A 19,368-nucleotide genomic window follows, 5' to 3' on the forward strand; every position below is an offset into this window, starting at 1 on the left:
CCGCGGTGGGGCCGGGTCACCTCATGATCGGAGACGATAGAGCCCACGTTGCAGCGTGAGACGAAGGAGGGGACGGCGATTTGTGGTGGAGGCGGTGGACTCGTGCAGCAATTGGATCGAACTATACCAACGAGTCGAGACGTGGTGACCACCTAGCTCGTAAGGAGCCAACGACGGCAGCGGCAGCTGCTGCAGCGCAATGATTCCTTCCTTCCTTTCGCTGCGGTCTATTAACTGGCCATCAATCATGTAGTGTCTTTCCCCCATTCCATGGAGTGTTTGCGACATCCGCCAGCTCCTTCCCCGGAGCAGATCAAGCCATGCTTTCGTTGACGGAAGCACGCCTCTGGTAGCAGCAGCCCCGCCGAGACGGGAAAGGTTGCCATCTTTTCCTTCTATTTCCGCACCTCCTCCTGGTCTTCTTCCCTTGCCATGAAGTCTTCCCCCGCCGTCTCCCTCTTCGGCGCCAAGGCGGCGGACCCCGCCATCCGCCGGTGGCTCTCCCCGCTCCTCTTCCTCGCCGTCGTCGCACTCTCCGTCTCCCTGCTCTACCGCGCCGCCACGCCAGCCGTCTCCTTCCCCCCGATGACGACGGTCCGGGTGGAACTCAGCCCTCCAGTCGCCGTGTGGCAGCCGGTCGGCGCTGCCGAAGCCTCCGACCCGATTTCGCGGTCCTCTCTTCCGCCCGAGCAGAGGCCGGTCGACGCTGCCGTCGCTTCCGACCCGGAACCGATTTCCTCTGCTCCATCTGTGCAGAAAATGCCAGTGCGTTCGTCTACTGTAGTTTCACTAGGATAGCACATCGATCCGTGTCCCGATCTGATAGAATGGCGCTGTCGCTGTTGCTGCAGGAAAGCCAGGATGTCAGGCTGGAGAGGGTGCTCAAGGCAGCGGCCACCGAAGACAATACTGTAATACTGACCTCCTTGAATGCTTTCTGGGCTTCTCCCGGATCCGTGCTGGATCTCTTCCTGGAGAGCTTCCGCATCGGCAACGGGACCAGCGAGCTCCTGAGCCACCTGGTGATCGTCGCCGTGGACGACAAGGCGTACGGGCGGTGCCTCGCCATCCACCCGCACTGCTTCCACCTCAAGACCGAGGGGGTGGACTACTCCGGCGAGAAGGTGTTCAACACTCCCGAGTACCTGGACATGATGTGGGCGAGGCTGGACTTCCTACGCCTGATTCTGGAGAAGGGATACAACTTCATCTTCTCGGTGAGTTTGCTCTCTCCTTCGTCAGTCAATCCATGGACTCATGTGATTGGCACTCAGCCAGCCAGCAATTCCATGCGTTAGAAAAATCCATACTATGTTTACCCACCAACGTACCGTATTCTAGCTGGCTGCAGCTTTACCTGCAAGTGGGTCCCGATCCGACATCTCTAATCACGAAGCAGGTAGCCGAGTCGGTATGCGGAAGAATAGTAGACCAATTAACTACTCTGAGCTATGGTGTACCTGTGGAAGGCTAATCAAGAACAACATGGAATCCCAATTATCATTAGTTTTGTCCATTAAAATTTCTTATTTTGGCATCAAGGATGTTGAAACTATTACTGATTTGAGATCTTTTTAGACCTTAAACATTGAAGTCAATGCCCAATTACCTAAACGGGATAAAGGACGGCTGTGATTTCGTGCATCTTGTCCATGAAACCATGTTGTTCTTACAAAGATGTAACCTTCGGCACATAGTCCTCGTTTACATAATTTAGGATAGCCAGGCTTTGTAGTCATCTAAGGATTAGCTTCAAAGGTTTACCAGACATGCAGAATACATAGCTCTGCCTTTGGAAGATAATTAGTTGCCTCTCTGCACTTGACTGGTGATTCTAGTGATGCAGAAATCCGAAGTTTGTTGTCTTCTTTAGCAGGAGTTTCTTCGTTTCTTGTAGGGAGTAGGTTCTTTCCTTTTGACCTCCAGGAAAAAGCATGAAAAGGATGCCATCAATAGGGAATCTTAGTTTCTAATGTGGACAAAATAGGTCAGGCGACCAGAGTTGAAGAGTCTCCTACAATTTAGATAAGGACTACTTTCCATCCAAATATATATAAAAAAGAATGCAAATGGTGCCATCTTTGATGATCCAGGCATGACTATGTCATGCTAAATCATATTAGCAGCTAATGTCTCATTCATATGCTAGTATCTTTTTAGACTTTGAGTATTAGGTGATTTCTTTTGATGATTTTAGTGGAATAGGAATTCTTCATACTCTACATGCCATGTTTGCCGCCCTCATTTTCAAGTTGGTATTTGACATCAGAACAACATCATCTGAGCACTTGTATGGTTTGCTCATACTACAGGATGTAGACATCATGTGGTTCCGGAATCCATTACTCTACTTCTATCCAGATGGAGATTTCCAAACATCCTGTGACAATTTCTTGGGGGATCCTAACAATCTCAAGAACTGGCCCAACAACGGATTCAACTACGTGAAGTCCAACAACCGAAGCATAGAATTCTACAAGTACTGGTACTCCTCGCGTGCCAGATTCCCCGGAGTTCATGAGCAGAATGTGTTTAACATCATCAAGTTCGACCAACACATTCAGCAGATTGGAGTGAGGATCAGATTCCTGAGCACCGAGCGCTTCGGTGGGTTCTGTGAGCCAAGCAGAGACCTCAATAAGGTCTGTACGATGCACGCAAACTGTTGCATCGGCTTACGCAGAAAGATCGATGATCTAAGAGCCATGCTTGATGATTGGAGGAAATTTGTGTCTCTGCCACCTGATACAAGGATATCTAGACGGTTCTCATGGAGTGTACCTCGAAGCTGCAGGTACAATATAAATCCTTATTACAATCGTTCGAAATCTTAGGCCTCATGTCATTCTGAATCATCTTGGCCTTCTGTCTTCCTGGTTTCTTCTTTTTCTGCATTCCATCTCCTAGTTTGGCCATGGAACTTGAAGTAAGATTACAAATGTTGGAGTGCATAATTTTTTATGATTTGTAGTTCTTTTAGATAGGCTTTCCTGTATGGATTGGTATTAGGCAACTCCACACCGATGCATGTCTTTGATTAGCTCGATTGTATCTTCACTGTCCGTCGTGTACCATCAAAGTTGCAGATACTCCTTACAGTGTGTTTTGTATGGATGTGTTGAATGATATGCCATTTTGCTAACGATGATCAAGTTTTTAGACCGATGATCCACAACCAATGTCGAATTAATGATGTCGATATGCTTAGAATAGGATAGAACCCCCAAGCTGTTAAGATGTGTAATTCTTCCATTGGGATGTTTCTTGGGACATTTTTATTATTTTGTTACGAGACATGATCTCTCACTTTGAATACATTTTTGTTTTCAGGTTATAACCACCAGGATTTGGCAGTAACAAGGAAAAGAAACATAGCCTATAAGATTCTATAACAGAGTGTTCATTTCATACTCTTTTCATACATGAATACCTCCCAATCATGTAAACCATGGAATCCATAAGACTGTAGAAGAAGGGAAAGAAGAAGGTTAGGCTGAAAGAAAAAGATGCTTAAATATGATCGGTGTCATTGCTTGGCTGTTGTACAGAAAGTGTTTTAGCTGTAACATGAAAAGATCTCTCGAGTCTCACTAAAAGATCATCATCTCTGTCAATAGGAAAGGACACGAGAACGAGAACTGTACTAAGTGAGCCTCATGAAGGCTATTGAAATACATATGAAGCAAAGTATTTGTAGAGTTTTATTGAATAAGTTTGAATGCATTAATATGTTTCTTTCTTATTTATACAGATTAGGATGAATGATTTTTTTTAACAGAGATATTTCCTCGTATAGTTAAGAAAATCTTATATGTTATTAATTTACATCATTGAGACCTCCAAATGCATTATAAGTGAATAAAATTAAGCGATATAGAGATTAAAGGATGTGATTGATTATCATCCTTCACAAATACTTAATCTTAATCCCTTCAAACTTGGGTTTAGATTAGGTTATAAGTAATTGATTATTCTCCAAATATTTTGTGACAGAACCGAAGTTTTATGACAACATATAAGCAAAAGCTATGCTCATGGCCAATGGATTCATCGAAGACTTTTTAAGTAGGAGTTGACTCTGTTCTACTCACCTTCTAAATCTTCGTTTTGTTTCCTCCCCTTCGGTTTATCCTTTTATTTAGGAATCGCAAAAAAATTATAAGGATATTTTCGTCAATTTAGTTTATTTTTTTTCTTTTATCTATTCAATTTTCTTTTATATTATAAAGAGAAGCACGCACCACGCGGTCACTTGTTCCTCCTCTCGGGTCTATGCCTTCGGCGGCGAGGTTCCTCCTGACGAGCTCCGAATATGTGCCGCCGTCTCCGCCGCCGGAGCCGCTCTCAGTCGACATAGACGTGGTGGTGATCCTCGCCGCCCTTGTCTGCGCCGTGGTCTCCGTCACCGGGCTCGCCCTCGTTGGCCGCTGCGCCAGCTCCCGGCGCTCCCCAGGCGGCGGACGCCCGCAGGCGCCGCCAGACAAGGGCCTCAAGAAGAAGGCCTTGCGGGCGCTGCCGAGGGTGGCCTACGCAGCCGGCAGCGAGGGCCCGGCGGAGTGCCCGATCTGCCTGGCCGAGTTCGTGGAGGGGGACGAGCTCCGGGAGCTGCCGCAGTGCGGCCACGGGTTCCACGTCGGGTGCGTCGACGCGTGGCTCGCCTCCCACCCGAGCTGCCCATCCTGCCGCCGGGCGCTCGTCGTCGCCGCACCGCCGTCCAGGTGACGGGTGCGGTGCGACCTCCATCGACGTCGCCACGGCGGCGGCGAGGGGAGACGGTGACGCCAGCGTGTTTGGATGGAGGATCGCTTTCTGCTTGTCCTAAGCGAGTTTGGAGTGACTACTTACTTGTATTATGTAAATTGGAAGTAGGATCATGTAAAAAGAACAGAAATTAAGGAAAAAATCTCCCCAAAAAAATCAACTGTTTTGATTCATGAAACGCAAGTGGTGGCTGATGGCGACGGACAAGTTTTGGATATCGTGGGTCCGTCTCCTATTGTGGATCAAATGTTTCGACTGCCTCAAAATCTCGGATAAGGATCGAACATATGGACATTATTCCTTATCGAACTCGGCACGCCTCTCGTCCGGCCGTCCGCGGATGCATCCATCGGCGCGAATCATAAAGCACCTGCGACCTCGATGCACGTGAATGGGTCTGTGGTACCTTCCAAAGACGGCCTTTCCTTTGTATCTCGTAGCTATATATATATATATATATATATATATATATATATATATATATAACATGTTAATGTGGGAGTAAACAAAATGAGTGCTGTTTGTTATGTATATATATTAATCACCAACATACACACTGATGATATATAACCCCTGAATCGTATTACATAAAGCTAGAAGAGAGCATGCATATATCAAATGAAATCACAACATCGAACTATATACTATCGCTAAGGAATATGACGTTTGGGTTTCGAACAGGTTTGAGCCATGCACCCGACGTGATCCTCGAAGTAATGCTCCAGATCAGATCATGGCCCCTCTTTGCTTGCATCTGCTTCGCTCTTCTCCCTGCTTTCCCCAGCCCATTCTCCACAAGCCACTGCATCGCCGTTAGTCTCTGTTTCTCTCCGTCCCACGTACTCCTCTTCCTGTTGGAGCTCAACTTGACACCTCCAACGTGAAGACTAATCAATTTGAATCTCCTTTCATCGTCTGGTTGGTCGTCATCCGATGCTGCTGCTTGCACCACAGCTATCATGGGAGCCCCCACCGCTTCATTCCTCCTTAATGGGTCTCTCAGCTGAATCACCACCAACATTGTCATATGACGGCTCGTGCTGCAAGTTATCAACCAATCCTCGAGAGAAATGGCCGAGTCCAGCGGGTTGCCGGCGTCGTCATTTCCGATAACAGGGGAGACTTCCTCCGAGGGAGCAACTTCTGCTTCTTCGTCAGCCATGTCTGCCTGGACTTTGAGTGCTTCGACTGCCATAGCCTCCATCCTCTGCAACGACAAGGCCAAGATTTCGTCCGCGGCGACTGGTTCATCGTTCACGCTCCAGGTTCCTGTCAAGGTCCTCTCCTTCCTGCCTTTGTTCGTTGCTGCTGCCATCTTCCTAACTATCGTGATTGACCTGGCTGCACTGGAGCTTGCTCCTTCCTTGTTCCTGCCACTTATTATGGCGGACGCGACGCCCTCGAACGCGATCTGTTCTGCTGTTTTGCCGAGCAGTTCGTCCATCGCCGTTTGCGAGAGTAATCTGGAAACCATTTCATCTGATCCCATTGCGGCCAGCCTCTGGAACAATTGAAGCTCACTTGCTTGTTTCTCATCCTCCACGATCACCTCTCTAGAAATCTGCATGGCCAGTTTTGGAGTCTCTTTTCTTGTCACTTGTACATTGAAAGGATTCATGGAAACTAAGTAGCCTCCGTCCCTTGTCTGAACCACTGAACCCAAGCTTTTTCCAAGGTCTGGAACGAGAATCTTTTCCTCCTCGTCCTTGACAACCTCTTTTGCTCCATGATCTGATGAAGTGACAAGATCTAGGCCATCGTACTTCGGCTCTTTACCATCTTCAAACTCGAGCATCCGGACGAACTCTCTTGTCACTATTTCCTCCTCGGTGTCCAATCTCTGGAACTTGTCTTCTTGAGTTGTCTTTACTAGATCGGCACCACCGTCTATCATTATCAGTTCAAGAGCCTTGATCTCTTTCGCGATTACATGAAGCTCTTTTAGCCTACTCCATTGAGCACGGTCGTGCACCACCTCTTTTACGACCTCGCTTGAAACTGATGACACCTCTGTGGCGTCCTCTGGTATCACTTCTTCCAACTCCACTTTCTCTTCTTGAATCTCTATTCCCTTGTCAATAACTTCAAAGTCTGGAAGGTTAGGATCTTCCTCCCTGGGGTATGGCTTAGCCTTTTGCACAACTGGAGGGATTGAAGGACGGAGACCAGGCCCATGATCAAGACCGAAATCTTTAGTTTCCTCCACTTTTCTCACGGAGCTGGTGTTTGAAGGTATGGTAGACTGGCCTCCTCTAAGTGCAACACTGAAGGAAGACTTTGATTGTTTCCTTGGGACAGAAGAATTGGAATCCTTCTCTTTGTTTGATCTTATTTTCTCTGCTTGGTTATAGATCCCGATACCTCCGTCTTCCATGATCTGGAACGCCAACTTGAGAACCATTTCTCCTCCTTTAGCCTTCCCAGACAGGGGGAAGGCTAGATCCCACTGCCGGATGCGTTGTCCCTCCAAGTTCTTCTGGATGGACTCTTTGACCAGTAAACTCAAGTCAACGATACTCCTACCGAGATCAATCTGAGGAACGTCGACTGCTACCGTTGAGATCAGGAATGGTCGGGCCTCGAACTCGAGCGGCTTCCCTGCGGCCGCGCCACCTCTGCAGTAGAGGTGGCATCGGACGAACAGTGTCTCTTCAAAGTCAGCGCACCCTTCGAGCACCCGGGAGGGCATCGTTTGCACAGCGCCATCCTTGGTCTCCTTCTTGCGAACGGCAACCGAGAGACGTAGCCCGTCCATCGAGGTCGGCAGATGTTGAATCGCGATGACCTCGACGGAGAACAGGCATACCAATCGATGCATGGCGATGTGAGCCAAGGCACGCATCGGCTTCCAGCTCCATATCCCCCGCTTCTCACCGGGCTCAGGTTCCAACGTATGCTCCCTCTTCACGGGCGTGCGGTGGCGGCCGCCGTCAGCATCATCTCCGTCAAGGTCGTGTTGGGGATTCCAGCCCAAGTGCCAGGGGAAACGGGACGGGTGGCGAGAGGAGTGGTTGCGGCGGTCGGACCGAGCCGCTTCGTTGACGAGGCGGGGCCCATCATCGGCGGCCGGAGCTGTATAAGAGGAGCGGGGGAGAACGAGGGAGGTGGTCCGGCGAGAAGTGTGGGATTTGGAGAGTGATCTGCTCAGGCGTTCAAGCTCTTGGAGGATTTGCATGTTGGCGTCTGCCTCTCCAGCATGTGCTGCCATTGATGGAGGAGGCGCAGAACTCGTCATGGTCGTAATGGCGCTTGGCTCGCCAAGAAGTGTCAAGGGTTTCGAATGGAATGGGAAGAAGGGCTAGAAGCTGCCAAGAACGAGAGTCGGAGCTCCGGGTGAAGAATGGAATGGATGGAGAGGGTGAGAGGAACGCGGCCACCATTACCTTTAACCACTCTCTCTATATAAAAAGCTCGGTCTATTGACGGTGATGTCGTCTGATCAGGTGACCTGACGACGTTGGCATAGCGAGGAAGCTTACGGGAGCCACGTAGAGGAAGTAGTACATGCATTTCATTTACTACGAGGAACGGCTGAGAATACTACCACGTGGCATGGAGTGGTCCACTTGATCGAGTGGGAGGGAAGCCCCTTGGTGCCGGGTCGGTCAAGTTAATGGACACGGGAGCCGGAGTTGTTAACTTCTTATTTCCTAAGCAATTAATGACGGGCGCCGTGTTATCATTTGTCTCCCCATGCTTTGTTGTGGGGATCGCTAACTAAGCGTGGCCTCGTTATCCGCCATGTCCGCTGCAACTCGTTGTCAGAGATCTATAGGATTTCACTGCAAGATGGTGAAGTGCGGGGACCTTTGCAGGCGTCAACTAGTGAAGACATATATATGTATACTCGGCTGTTATAATCTAAGAGTAGAGGCCGGAAGAGCCTTTAACAAAAGTGAAAGCAGAGCAGTGCATGCAAGGCGACGCCCGATCAAAAGAGTCTTTCGAATCATTTCAACCTCTTGCTGGAACAGTAACGTTGCAGGCAAAAGTGTTTGCTTTCCTTCGCAAAGCTCTTTCCTGATGTTTACGACACGGCAGTGGGACGTCTTGGTGGTCTGCTTGCTGTCTAGTCCCAGTCAAATGGACTCTCACCTTTTAAATTATTGCTGTTTATTGGAATTTTAAATTTAATTCAATTAATTTTGTATGAAAATGCACCATAAAAGAGTATATTATAAAATGAAAAAAAATATGTTAAATAGGAATTTAGCATTTGTCTTTATGATCACTTTTTCTTAAGAATAATATTAAACAAATCTAATTTTATCTTAATAATCTCTAAGGTCTCTCATCGCTCTGATTTTTTTTTTTTTCTCGCTTTCTATATCAGAGCTACTCTCAGTTGAAACGAGAGGAAGTGCCTTCATTTTTGCATCTCATGATACAATTTTTTAGGAAAAACGTATCAGTATTGATTGGGGATATAACGATTCTAATGGTACCAACGTCTTGATTGATATTAAGAGGGTTCACAAATGAAAAAGATACCGGATAAATATCTTTATGCATGCATTTTACAAATTTTTTTTGGCAATGTTTTTATATTGGATTAAATAACGAATCTTTGGGTTATATAATACAGGAACTTATGTGTTTTCAGTAGGAATATAGCTGGAGATCTCTGTCTCCTTCTACCTTCTTTTCCTCCATGGCCCCTTCCTCTTCTCCCTTTTCTTTTACTTGGAAACACTTGTATGTATGTACTAACTGGATAGTGTATAAAAAAAATTCGTACTTTCGAAACTGGCTTCGGGCAGGTAAGCTGGATATCTCTGTCTCCGTGCTGGATTCAATTCTAACACTTGATTTCTTGCTTGGTTTGAGAGATGCTGCTATTTTCTCTCCTGAATGACCCAAGTCATGTGGCAATGCTCGTCAGGGCAACGGTGTGCAACTAATCTTTCGTCTTGGCGTGAGTGATACAAAAGACTGTGTGCACCTGATGCTTAGATGAAACCAACTCTCCTTTGCATCTCTTGGAATTAATTGTCTTCTTTCCTTGTACAAACTTCACTTGAAATGATATGCAAGTTGAATCAAGCAGCTTTGCCCAGCTTCAAAATGGAAAAGTTACATGCTAGTTGGCTCATCAGCTACAGCAATAAATACAGTTTAAATGAATCTTTGTGTCTCATCAACATGGTCTAGTGACGCGCAAGTGGACGAGTGTCATATCCTTGTTGCTGCGAGTGATTCTGATCTTGTTGTCAATATACCTGGAAAATGTATCTAATGTTTATAATATGCAGGTGTAAGTACGTGAAAATGTACAGCATATAATTAATAAATGAACGACAGACATATGACCCTAAGTACATGGAATTTGTATTCCACTTACAGCAGCTCCAGGTGAAAGATGACTTCCATTTTTAAGGGAAGTTTCAATGCGCCAAAGCTAACAACACCATCATTCATTTGCACCATGAACAAGTTGCTTTCAGATGTTTCGCTGTGAAAGGTAGCATCCATGAGCATAACCATAGTATACCTTGGAATTCTCAAGTACAGGCCATTGCTTAGTGGTTAAAAACACACACACACACACACACACAAAATGCAGGACAAATGCTTTTAATTATGGCTATGAATAAATACACATTCTCTAAATAAAGAAAAAGATAATCAAACTTCATCATTGACATATCATGTTGAAAGAAACTACAGAAGAGAGTCAACTAGGAAAAGAGGTTCTTACCACTAGGGAATCTGGATATGACTAGTCTTACGTCTCTATAAGCATAGAGACTATTTTTTATGAATAAAATTCTGATTATTTTCATTTGCTCCACACCATTTTAATTCCTCCTTTTCCTTTTAATTCTTTGGTGTTCTTATCATGAATTTTATTTTGATTGCTTTGATTGCCTGTGACCCTTGATATGAACTTTGGAGGTCATCTGTCTTTCCATTTTCTCAAATTATAAAAAAAAAGGAAAAGACATACTGGGATGTAAAATATAAAAAACACAAAATTCATATATTTTCATTGTTCTCACTTGACTTCTAAATTAAAAGTCCCATGTTGTTACTTAATCTTATAATTGGTCATGGAGGATGTATGCTTGGCAATGCAATTCAGCATATTGCTACCAGCAATTTGTTGCAGAGAAATACAAGATGTGGAAACATCAGTTTCATTTAACTCACCAAAGAGTGCCATTTGCACAAATCCTTAAACCAGGAAGCAGGTTAATCTGATTCTCCACCATTCCATCTTTCTTTATAATCTAGAAAAGGCACCATATAAATTAATAAAAATAGAGAGCTACACCATTTTTTTCCCTATTTATAAGAAAAAAAAAGATATTTTTGGTATTTACGATACACTTTCGAATATTATGTTAGCGCAGACCTGCAAACCTTTAAGACCACTGGCAACAACAGACGACCAGCTCTCATTTTCTGACTGTATGATGAGGAGGAACAATATCAGAAATCAATTATAAGTATACCGAAAGGATTTGGGAAGTCATGCACTGAAGAACGTGAACCAAAAGAAAAGCAGGATACTTTAAAAGTCAATGCATCTACAAGAGACAATTTTGCATATGCTATTCGCCTCGTGGTTCAGTCTATTATGCAGAATTAGGGTACGTGGAAGTAGAACAACAAATTTGTATTTGCTTATTTGTAACTACAAATAAGCAAATGCTTTGCAAGTGCACTTAATGTAGTGGAGAGTAGTCTAAAAAGGCAAATTGGTCAGGTTAATACTCTTTTCACTTTAGTCAAAAATTAAAAAAAATTATATGCTGCCTAGGCTAAGATGATAAGTGAGGAAGCTTCCGGTATAACAGAAGAAGAAATAAGTGCCTGTTGAGTTTTATTATCCCAATCAGATCTGTTAGCCACTTGATTCAAGTTAGACCATCACAAACTGCCCCTTGCCCCTTGCATGGTCATTCATACTGGACATGAAAATAGAGAATAACTCGATAAACCTGCTTGAAGGGGTGTTCTTTTGAAACAAAGCCCACCAACTAGGTCGCTTACTTGCATTCCTAGCAAGAATAAGAAATATATTCACAATAGATGATGGGAGAAGAAAAATCTAAGTTCTTGTTCTGATAATACAAATGAAAGGAGGATCTTTCTTGTTCTGATAAATCAAATTTAAGGATTTTTCTTGTCCTCACAAGTTCAATAAGCCCCCTCACTAGTGTTTGTAACTTAAAATGTGAGTCAGTAAAACACACTATTTTAAGTTACAAGTCTGTTTTAGACGAGAAACAGAATAAAAAAATGATGACAACATGACTCTTAAGGACCAATTCCAGCATATGCTTTGCATGAAATCTAGTATTAAACTATGCATGTACTTTAAAGTAGCAAGCATATATTACTAACTGCATTTCATGTTTCAAACTTGAAATGCATCTTTCTTCTTACTGACCAAATAAAACGCGAAATAAGTCCTTATCTAAAAACCTGTGAAGCCCACAGTAATTGCCATTCGCCTTCCAGTATTTCTGAATTTGCTTTAACCTCCTCCTGATTTGAAGAGATAAGTTCATCTATCATCTGTTAATAAGAAGAAATAAGCAATTAATTTTTAAGTAATGGAAAGTTTTTTGTGAAAGTTACCAAGAGCATCAGAATGAATTTTCATATCCCAGACCTCCTTAACTCTTGTTCCAACAGATATTGCTGACAGCAACCTTTGTCTTGGTTCAATCTTCTTTTGCAGCACAAATGTCGTTCCCTGTGCTACAGTTTTTTTTTTTTTTTTTTTTTTCAAATATTTAGTTAAAAAAGGATTAAAATTTGAGTACTTCACCAATGCATTCAGTTTATCCAGGAAAAGAAAGTGAACAATTTAAAGTTTTTTAACAGAAGGAAGAACATGTGAGAGAAAGAAAAGTATATATTAGTTAAAAGGGATTAAAATGAAGATTTCAGGATATTTGGTTTCTTCGGGGAAGAAAATGCATGACTAAAACTTTTCTATCAGAAGGAATACATGTAAGAGAGTGAAGATATCCACATTTGTTAAAAGAGGATTAAAATTTGAGTACTTCACAAGTGTATTTGATTTATTCAAGAAAAGAAAGTGTTGTATTAGACTAAAGAAAGAACATATGAGAGAGTGAAGATATACACATTACATATAAAAAATTACCTTGTTTCCTCTTGAAATACGTATGTTCCCAGTATGAGACAAGTATGTTGTATCCAACCATCCCTTTGCTTCATCACCGAGAAGCCTAAATGGTACAGGATATGGAACCTTGAAAGGTAAAAATTTAAGCGAGAATGCAGCACGATCAAACTGGAAAAGGATTCTTTTTCCATCTTTAATTGTTGCTGCTGCCTAGGAGTAAATTCAGCAGAATGATGAATGTCAGCCAAAGGAAAAGAAAACCTAAGTAGTTGAATGTCACTGTGAAAGCCAACAGAAAGATGTAACTCAATATTGGCGGCAGAAGTATTTCAATTCATGTTGATGAAAGAACACGATTAATAATAAAAAGCTTCTGCTTTACAGAGCTAAAAGATGTGACAGGATCCACGTAGCTGAAGCCAAAGTATATGATCGAGATTTCTCATTTTTGTTAGTATAGTTATGTAACAAGAAAAAAAAAAGGAAAAGAGAAACTGAGCACAACATTAGTGATAAATCCATGCTAGACTGTTTACAGTGGATAGCTACTGCCTGTGTATTATTGCATATTGTAAAGGTTTATTTACATGTGGATCATCAATCTGGATGGTTTCATGAAGTGATTTAGACATAGTAGTTATAATCTAGTGTTATAAAAGATGCCCTTTATGAATAAGAAACGGTTGCATATGGAAAAAAATCGTCATATAAATTTATAGGAATATGGTTGACTATGAGCACAAAAATAAAAAACCAGAATATCACATATCCAGTGCTTTTTTGTTGCTGATTAGAAGCAGGTATGACCCATGCTTAGTATAGGCGGATAAGCAATGCCAGGGATAGCAACAAGTAATAAATACATAAAGAGATATTCCTATGTCAATGGGCACTCCTCTGGCTATCACTTCTCGGTTCAGGCTCAAGATTGTTGCAACAATAGTTGAAACGTGAAACCATTTGATGTTCTCCCAAAATAATAATCCAATGCAAGTAAGTTTGTGGGATCATTATGTTGACTTAGTAGGTTACAAAAGAAAGTTCCCAAACATGACGAAAAAGCAGATAGACAGAATAATGGCAAACAATGGTCTCCTGTGGTAGAATCACAGTGGAGTAGATAACAGAGACATGTTTATGTAGATTGCTAAGAACTACAAATATTCTGAGTTGTATAGATAATAGTACAATATCAACCTCATATTTTTAGAATCTTGCAAAGTTTTCTAATTCAAGTAAAGAGTTGCCTAGTATGTAACCTGAATCAAGCTTGTCACAACATAAAGCGAATAAGATTATTGGAAACAAATTTCATAAGGCTAGATCCCTTGAACCAATTATTTTAAATGCCAATATGGATGTGATGACAATATCATGGCTTAAAAGCAGCCGGAGGGAACAATGGCAAGCAATGGTCTCCTGTGTAGAATCACAGTGGAGTAGATAACAGAGAAATGTTTATGTAGATTGCTAAGAACTATGAATATTCTGAGTTGTATAGATAATAGTACAATATCAACCTCATATTTTTAGAATCTTGCAAGTTTTCTAATATAAGAGTCACCTAGTATGTGACCTTAATCAAGGTTGTTACAACATAAAGAGAATAAGATTATTGGAAACAAGTTTCATAAGGCTCGATGCCTTAAACCAATTATTTTAAAAGTTAATATGGATGTGATGACAATATCATGACTAGCAATAGAAACTGGATACAGTGGTACCTTTATGGTAGAGTTAAACGAGGACAAAAATTGACAATGTTATAGGATGCACATAACTTACCTTCATATGTAAATTAAATGTTCGCTTGACTCGAAAGATTATCTTGTTAATGAATATCATCCATCTATAAAATGTTCATGGTAGAGTTGAGATTTTTCCCCCCAGAATAATATAAAATTTAAATAAATAATTCACCAATGAATATCTTTTCTGGGATCTCACACCAAGTGCAATTATGATTCAAGAGATACCCAAGTCAAAACTTCAACATAGCAATATTCCTCATTAATTCACCTCTTATTATTAAAGTTTCTGCAAGCATTAACTCTAAATTTTTATATATCGGTATTGGTAGCGAAAGAATTTTATTGCGCAGGTATGTACCAACAAATATGTTATGGCACACCTTGGTATACTGGTAAGAAGAATACTTTAAAAATTATTTGATATGCAGCAATATGTACAGAAATATATCAATTATCAGTAGAATATCAGACTGGTAAGGTTGGTATACTGCACTATCTGAAACTACTTTAGAGAGCATAGAATATGATGTTTTTTGCAATATGTACAAGGGTAATTTGCACAGATTAAATTATATAGCTTTGCTCATCGAACTGCATATTCTCTTATAAATTGTCTTTCCAGTAAAAATCCATTACTTAATCTTTAAATAATTCAAACATCCAGTGTTGCACCAGCTTACCTCTAAAATTTTATCAGGGTTTGTGTAATTTCTGGAGACATTATCTCTTGGACTACAAGCATTTCTTAACGACATCAATTTGTCCCAATTGAAAAATATCAAAATTGCATTCAGTAACAATATACTTTCCATGTAAATGGAGCAAATATACTGTGAAATTTCTTTCATGACAGGTTGCCAAGTGACTTGTGCGAGCATGGAAAATATCATCAATGAAATTGCACTGGTGAGAGAGCATTTCATTTAGATATACAAATAACATAAAAAAGTTACTAATTTAGATGGTGCAGACAGAAGCAGGTACTTAGATAATTTGTGGAAATCAGATTTCCAGAATTAAATTTCAAACTGAAAAAGGTATGTGGATGAATGTGCTTCTGTTATAGAAGAAATAAAATGATCATACCTCTACTTTTAGCTCACCAACAGCATCCGAGAATTTTACAATGTTAGATACCCTTGGATCATCTGTTCTAAGGTAAACCTCCTGAAAGATCTTGAAAAAATCTACCCCAACAAAGGTTCTCTGTAAAAAATTTTGAACCTTAGAAGAGATATTATAATTTCAGTAAGTAACAGAAGACCCTGAACGCAACATAGTTTCTCAACCAATTTGCAGGAATAAAAAAAGTTTAAATTACTGAGGTAGATGGCCTTCTAAATACAAGAACAATGTCTTTCTACTAAATACAAGAACAATGTCTTTCTACTAAATACAAGAACAATGTCTTTCTAAGCTTAAATATCGAAATCCGTTTGGTGCTTAAAATAAAGGATTACTAGGCTGGTAAGAGAAATAGTTATTTTTACAATAATATAATCTCAAACAGTAAGAGAAATTGCTATACTGATTGATTTTTGGTCTTTGTTCATATATTTCCAATTAGAAAACAAACAGTGAAATGCTAATGTGAATTTGTTTTTCCCTGATAAGCACTTTTTTATCAATCCTCCTTCTAAATGTAGTCTTAATTAAATCAGTAACTAATTGAGACTAGAATGTCTTCCCATCCAGAGGAAAGAATAGATGACGTTTCTAATGTTAGAAGGAGCAATGAATCTTTATCATGTGTCATGAATGCTAGATAACTGCAAGATTGAGGAACTGATTTCTACTTGAAAAGTTATAACTCTTCGCAAACAAGCACTTTTTTAAGGATTCAAACTTGTCAATAGGAGTCCAGTTTGCAAGATTGGCAGGTACTGCCACAAATTAATGGTATAATCATCTTAAAATTGCAGAAAGTTGCTAACATGATCTAAATAGTTGACAAGATGCTATTGATTTGACAGCTTATTACATCAAGATTGATACGTCAGAATTATGTAACCTCTCACTTCTGATCAAGCCAGCTTCCATTTACTAGTCAAGCAATTAACTACCCCTACAGCATCCAAAACCACATATAAATGCATAATTATTTTTGTCTTCTGTTATGACATTATCCTGGCAGCTCCAGAACTTATACACACTTGACAACCATTTTGTTTCCAAAGTAATCAGTGCATATTAATACATTAAAAAGAACTACCATGGGCAAAAAAATTCTCTACATACCAAAGCAACGTTCCATTTAATCACCATGAGTCCACATTTCTTGCAAGTCCCAGTCATCAGTTAGTTTCTGTCAGTTTAAGTTTTATGAGTTTTATAAGTGGTACTATTGTGACTCAAAACAAACTGAAAGGTCAGGTTTTCAATTCCCTAAAATGTGCTTCATAGCAGCTGACTAAAATTGGATATATATATATATATATAGGAGATCTCTCAGACAGATAAATAGGACAGGCCAACAACAAGCTTCCCATTCTTTGGCTTCAATTTCATGCTTTAGCAAAAGCAACTACATAAATAGGACAGGCCAAAAATTATCTTAAAGAGGATTAATAGTGTATGGTAATGTCATCTCACTTGAATTGGGGATGCTGTCCCAGGTCTCGTAGTGAAAATTAATTGCCAGCGACCTTCAATCAAACTGGAGCTTGTCTGCAAAAGAGTGAACTGTATAAATTCAGCAACATATTAAGCTTTAGTCCAAACTGACAATGTATATCTTAGACATGTCTCAAACACTTGTTAAATTCTTTCATAATAAATTTAATATATTGAGAGAAATGAATCTTTCTGGATCACTGGGCTGGGGGATTTATATTTTTAACATCATGAATGCTTATTTATCACATGTAATCAATTAATTTTTCTCTGCATGTTCTTCTTCTTTTAGTCTCCTTGATGCATAGATTCTGACACGCATTCACATGTTGTTCCTGTGGCTAAATCCACACAATCTTGAGGATAGCACAAGGGTTTATAGCACTTAATCTAATATTGCTGATTTCTTGAGGCCTAACAAAGATGCACGCATGAGAACGATACGTCTTGTTGCGGCAAGGAAATCAGCGATTGCATGGCATAGAAGTAGCACGAAACCAAAAGGAACATAGAGCGGTAAAGGAGTTTCAAGAAACCCAACAGGGGATCTTGTTGCCACATGGAAATCAGCGATTGCATGACATGGAAGTAACAAGAAACCAACACGAACAGAAAATTTTTCAAGAACCTAACAGGGGAACTTGTCGCCGCAAGGAAATCAACGATCGCATGACATAGAAGTAGCAAGAAATCAAGAAATAAAAGATTCTCGAGATAACTAACAGGGGATCTTGTTGCCACAATGAAACCAGCGGTTGCATGACATAGGAGTATCACGAAACCAAAAAGAACATCAGAGAGGTAAAAGATTCTCAAGAAACCTAAAAGGGGACTCACAGGATCCGGCACGCCTCCCAGATTCTCAAGGGTTTGCACCGCGAGCTCGACGTCCTGTAACGAGTTCAATTCAAGAATCGCCTAACACGAATTCCGAAAAGACTGCAGACGATTCTGAAGAAGGATGTTCCAAGAAAAGGCAGAGAATGTGTCGAATCAAAGGAAAGAACGGTGCCTGCAGTTGCCCAGAAGATGCGGCGCGGCCTCTCCCCTGGATCCCGAGTAGGGCTTCGACGAGTGCGGCCTCGGGATCGCTGAAGCAGAGCTGCTGCCCTTCTTCCACCAAAGAGGACGAGATGGGACGGAGGGATGTCCGCCGCCGCCGCCTCGGCTTCTGGACTCTTGGCATGAGGACACGACACGTCGACGGTTGCAGCAGCGTGGAGCGGCCGGAGAAGGGCGGCGCAAGGAGGGCGAGCCGCGCGGCGGCAGCTCCTCCGACGGCCATCTCGGTGGATTTCCGCCGGGGGAGCAAAGCGGGGGTGGGATTCCGCACGACCGGTAAGAGGTGCATTTGAGGCGGTTATCGGATGACGCACGGGGCCCGCAAGTTCTTGATGAGCTGAGATGAGGCGTGGGGCCCATGAGTTCTTGATAACAAGTATGATCCTCACCGTTCATTTTGCTTTCCTCCTCTTATCGTTCTTTTTTCTTGTGGTCTCACACTGGCACTGAATCCTGGGAACCAATCTCCTTCTCACGGAAGGAAAAGAAGACCATTTATGAACTGAAACCAAATGATTGAGAGATTTAGCGGAATTCTATCAAAAATTGAAAGTAATTGGTAGCTAGTGAAGAAGTACATGAAGACTCTCGAGATGAAGCTATACGTATCAGCGGAAGGGGAGTGATTGGGGCGGCGGAGGAAAGCTGTCTTATCTCTATTTGGAGAAAGATGGTAGCTACTACCAATGATCAATTTCAGATTTCTTCTGAGGGAACTCTTAATTGAGTCGATGTAGATGTATATAATGTTTGCCGGGAAGTATCTATACTAGATTAAGATGGCTCATTTGATGCCTATACTGGTCGTCTGTGAGCTCTACGGGCAACAAGACGGCGTCGTCGTCGATACAAGCGGAGGGGGTTGCTATATTGGTTGGACTACAAGCTGCAAGTCATGAGCAGATCAGGATCAGATCATATTATGTGATTTGTAGACACCTCTCTGTTCCTTAATCCATGAGAACTGTGGTGGATGATATCAAACTATTGTCTATTAGTGTACATCGTTGAATATAATATTTTTTTTATAATTAAAAAATACAATAAGTCAACTAAGGGTTTTACGTCAGAAACAAG

At 41.7% G+C, this 19,368-nt stretch overlaps 3 protein-coding genes across 4 annotated transcripts; 1 reads left to right on the plus strand and 2 right to left on the minus strand.

Annotated features, from left to right (window-relative positions):
- Positions 1-55: 55 nt before the first annotated feature.
- Positions 56-4,944, plus strand: LOC135636696 (uncharacterized). The gene is made up of 4 exons (XM_065148606.1): positions 56-765; positions 852-1,217; positions 2,313-2,794; positions 4,230-4,944. The coding sequence occupies exons 1-4, from the start codon at positions 433-435 to the stop codon at positions 4,720-4,722; spliced, it is 1,674 nt and encodes a 557-aa protein (XP_065004678.1). The 5' UTR covers positions 56-432; the 3' UTR covers positions 4,723-4,944.
- Positions 4,945-5,263: 319 nt separating this feature from the next.
- On the minus strand, positions 5,264-8,234 carry LOC103992308 (protein PLASTID MOVEMENT IMPAIRED 1-like). The gene has a single exon (XM_009411988.3). The coding sequence runs from the start codon at positions 7,994-7,996 to the stop codon at positions 5,399-5,401; it is 2,598 nt and encodes an 865-aa protein (XP_009410263.2). The 5' UTR covers positions 7,997-8,234; the 3' UTR covers positions 5,264-5,398.
- Positions 8,235-9,710: 1,476 nt separating this feature from the next.
- LOC135637168 (probable plastid-lipid-associated protein 12, chloroplastic) lies at positions 9,711-18,988 on the minus strand. 2 transcript variants are annotated; one of them, XM_065149671.1, is made up of 12 exons: positions 18,870-18,984; positions 18,242-18,793; positions 18,067-18,120; positions 17,209-17,283; positions 15,703-15,822; positions 12,884-13,075; positions 12,383-12,466; positions 12,193-12,285; positions 11,117-11,170; positions 10,912-10,991; positions 10,103-10,213; positions 9,711-9,980 (listed from the first exon to the last, which is right to left on the minus strand). In XM_065149671.1, exons 2-12 carry the CDS (start codon positions 18,578-18,580, stop codon positions 9,899-9,901), a joined length of 1,284 nt encoding a protein of 427 aa, XP_065005743.1. In that variant the 5' UTR covers positions 18,581-18,793; positions 18,870-18,984; the 3' UTR covers positions 9,711-9,898. The 2 variants fall into 2 exon arrangements, with proteins under 2 accessions (XP_065005743.1, XP_065005744.1); XM_065149672.1 differs by lacking the exon at positions 12,383-12,466 and having other exon boundaries at positions 18,870-18,988.
- Between the last annotated feature and the right edge of the window lie 380 nt (positions 18,989-19,368).

The sequence above is a fragment of the Musa acuminata genome, chromosome BXJ3-4, assembly GCF_036884655.1.
Source record: "Musa acuminata AAA Group cultivar baxijiao chromosome BXJ3-4, Cavendish_Baxijiao_AAA, whole genome shotgun sequence".
NCBI classification, from domain to species: Eukaryota; Viridiplantae; Streptophyta; class Magnoliopsida; order Zingiberales; family Musaceae; genus Musa; species Musa acuminata.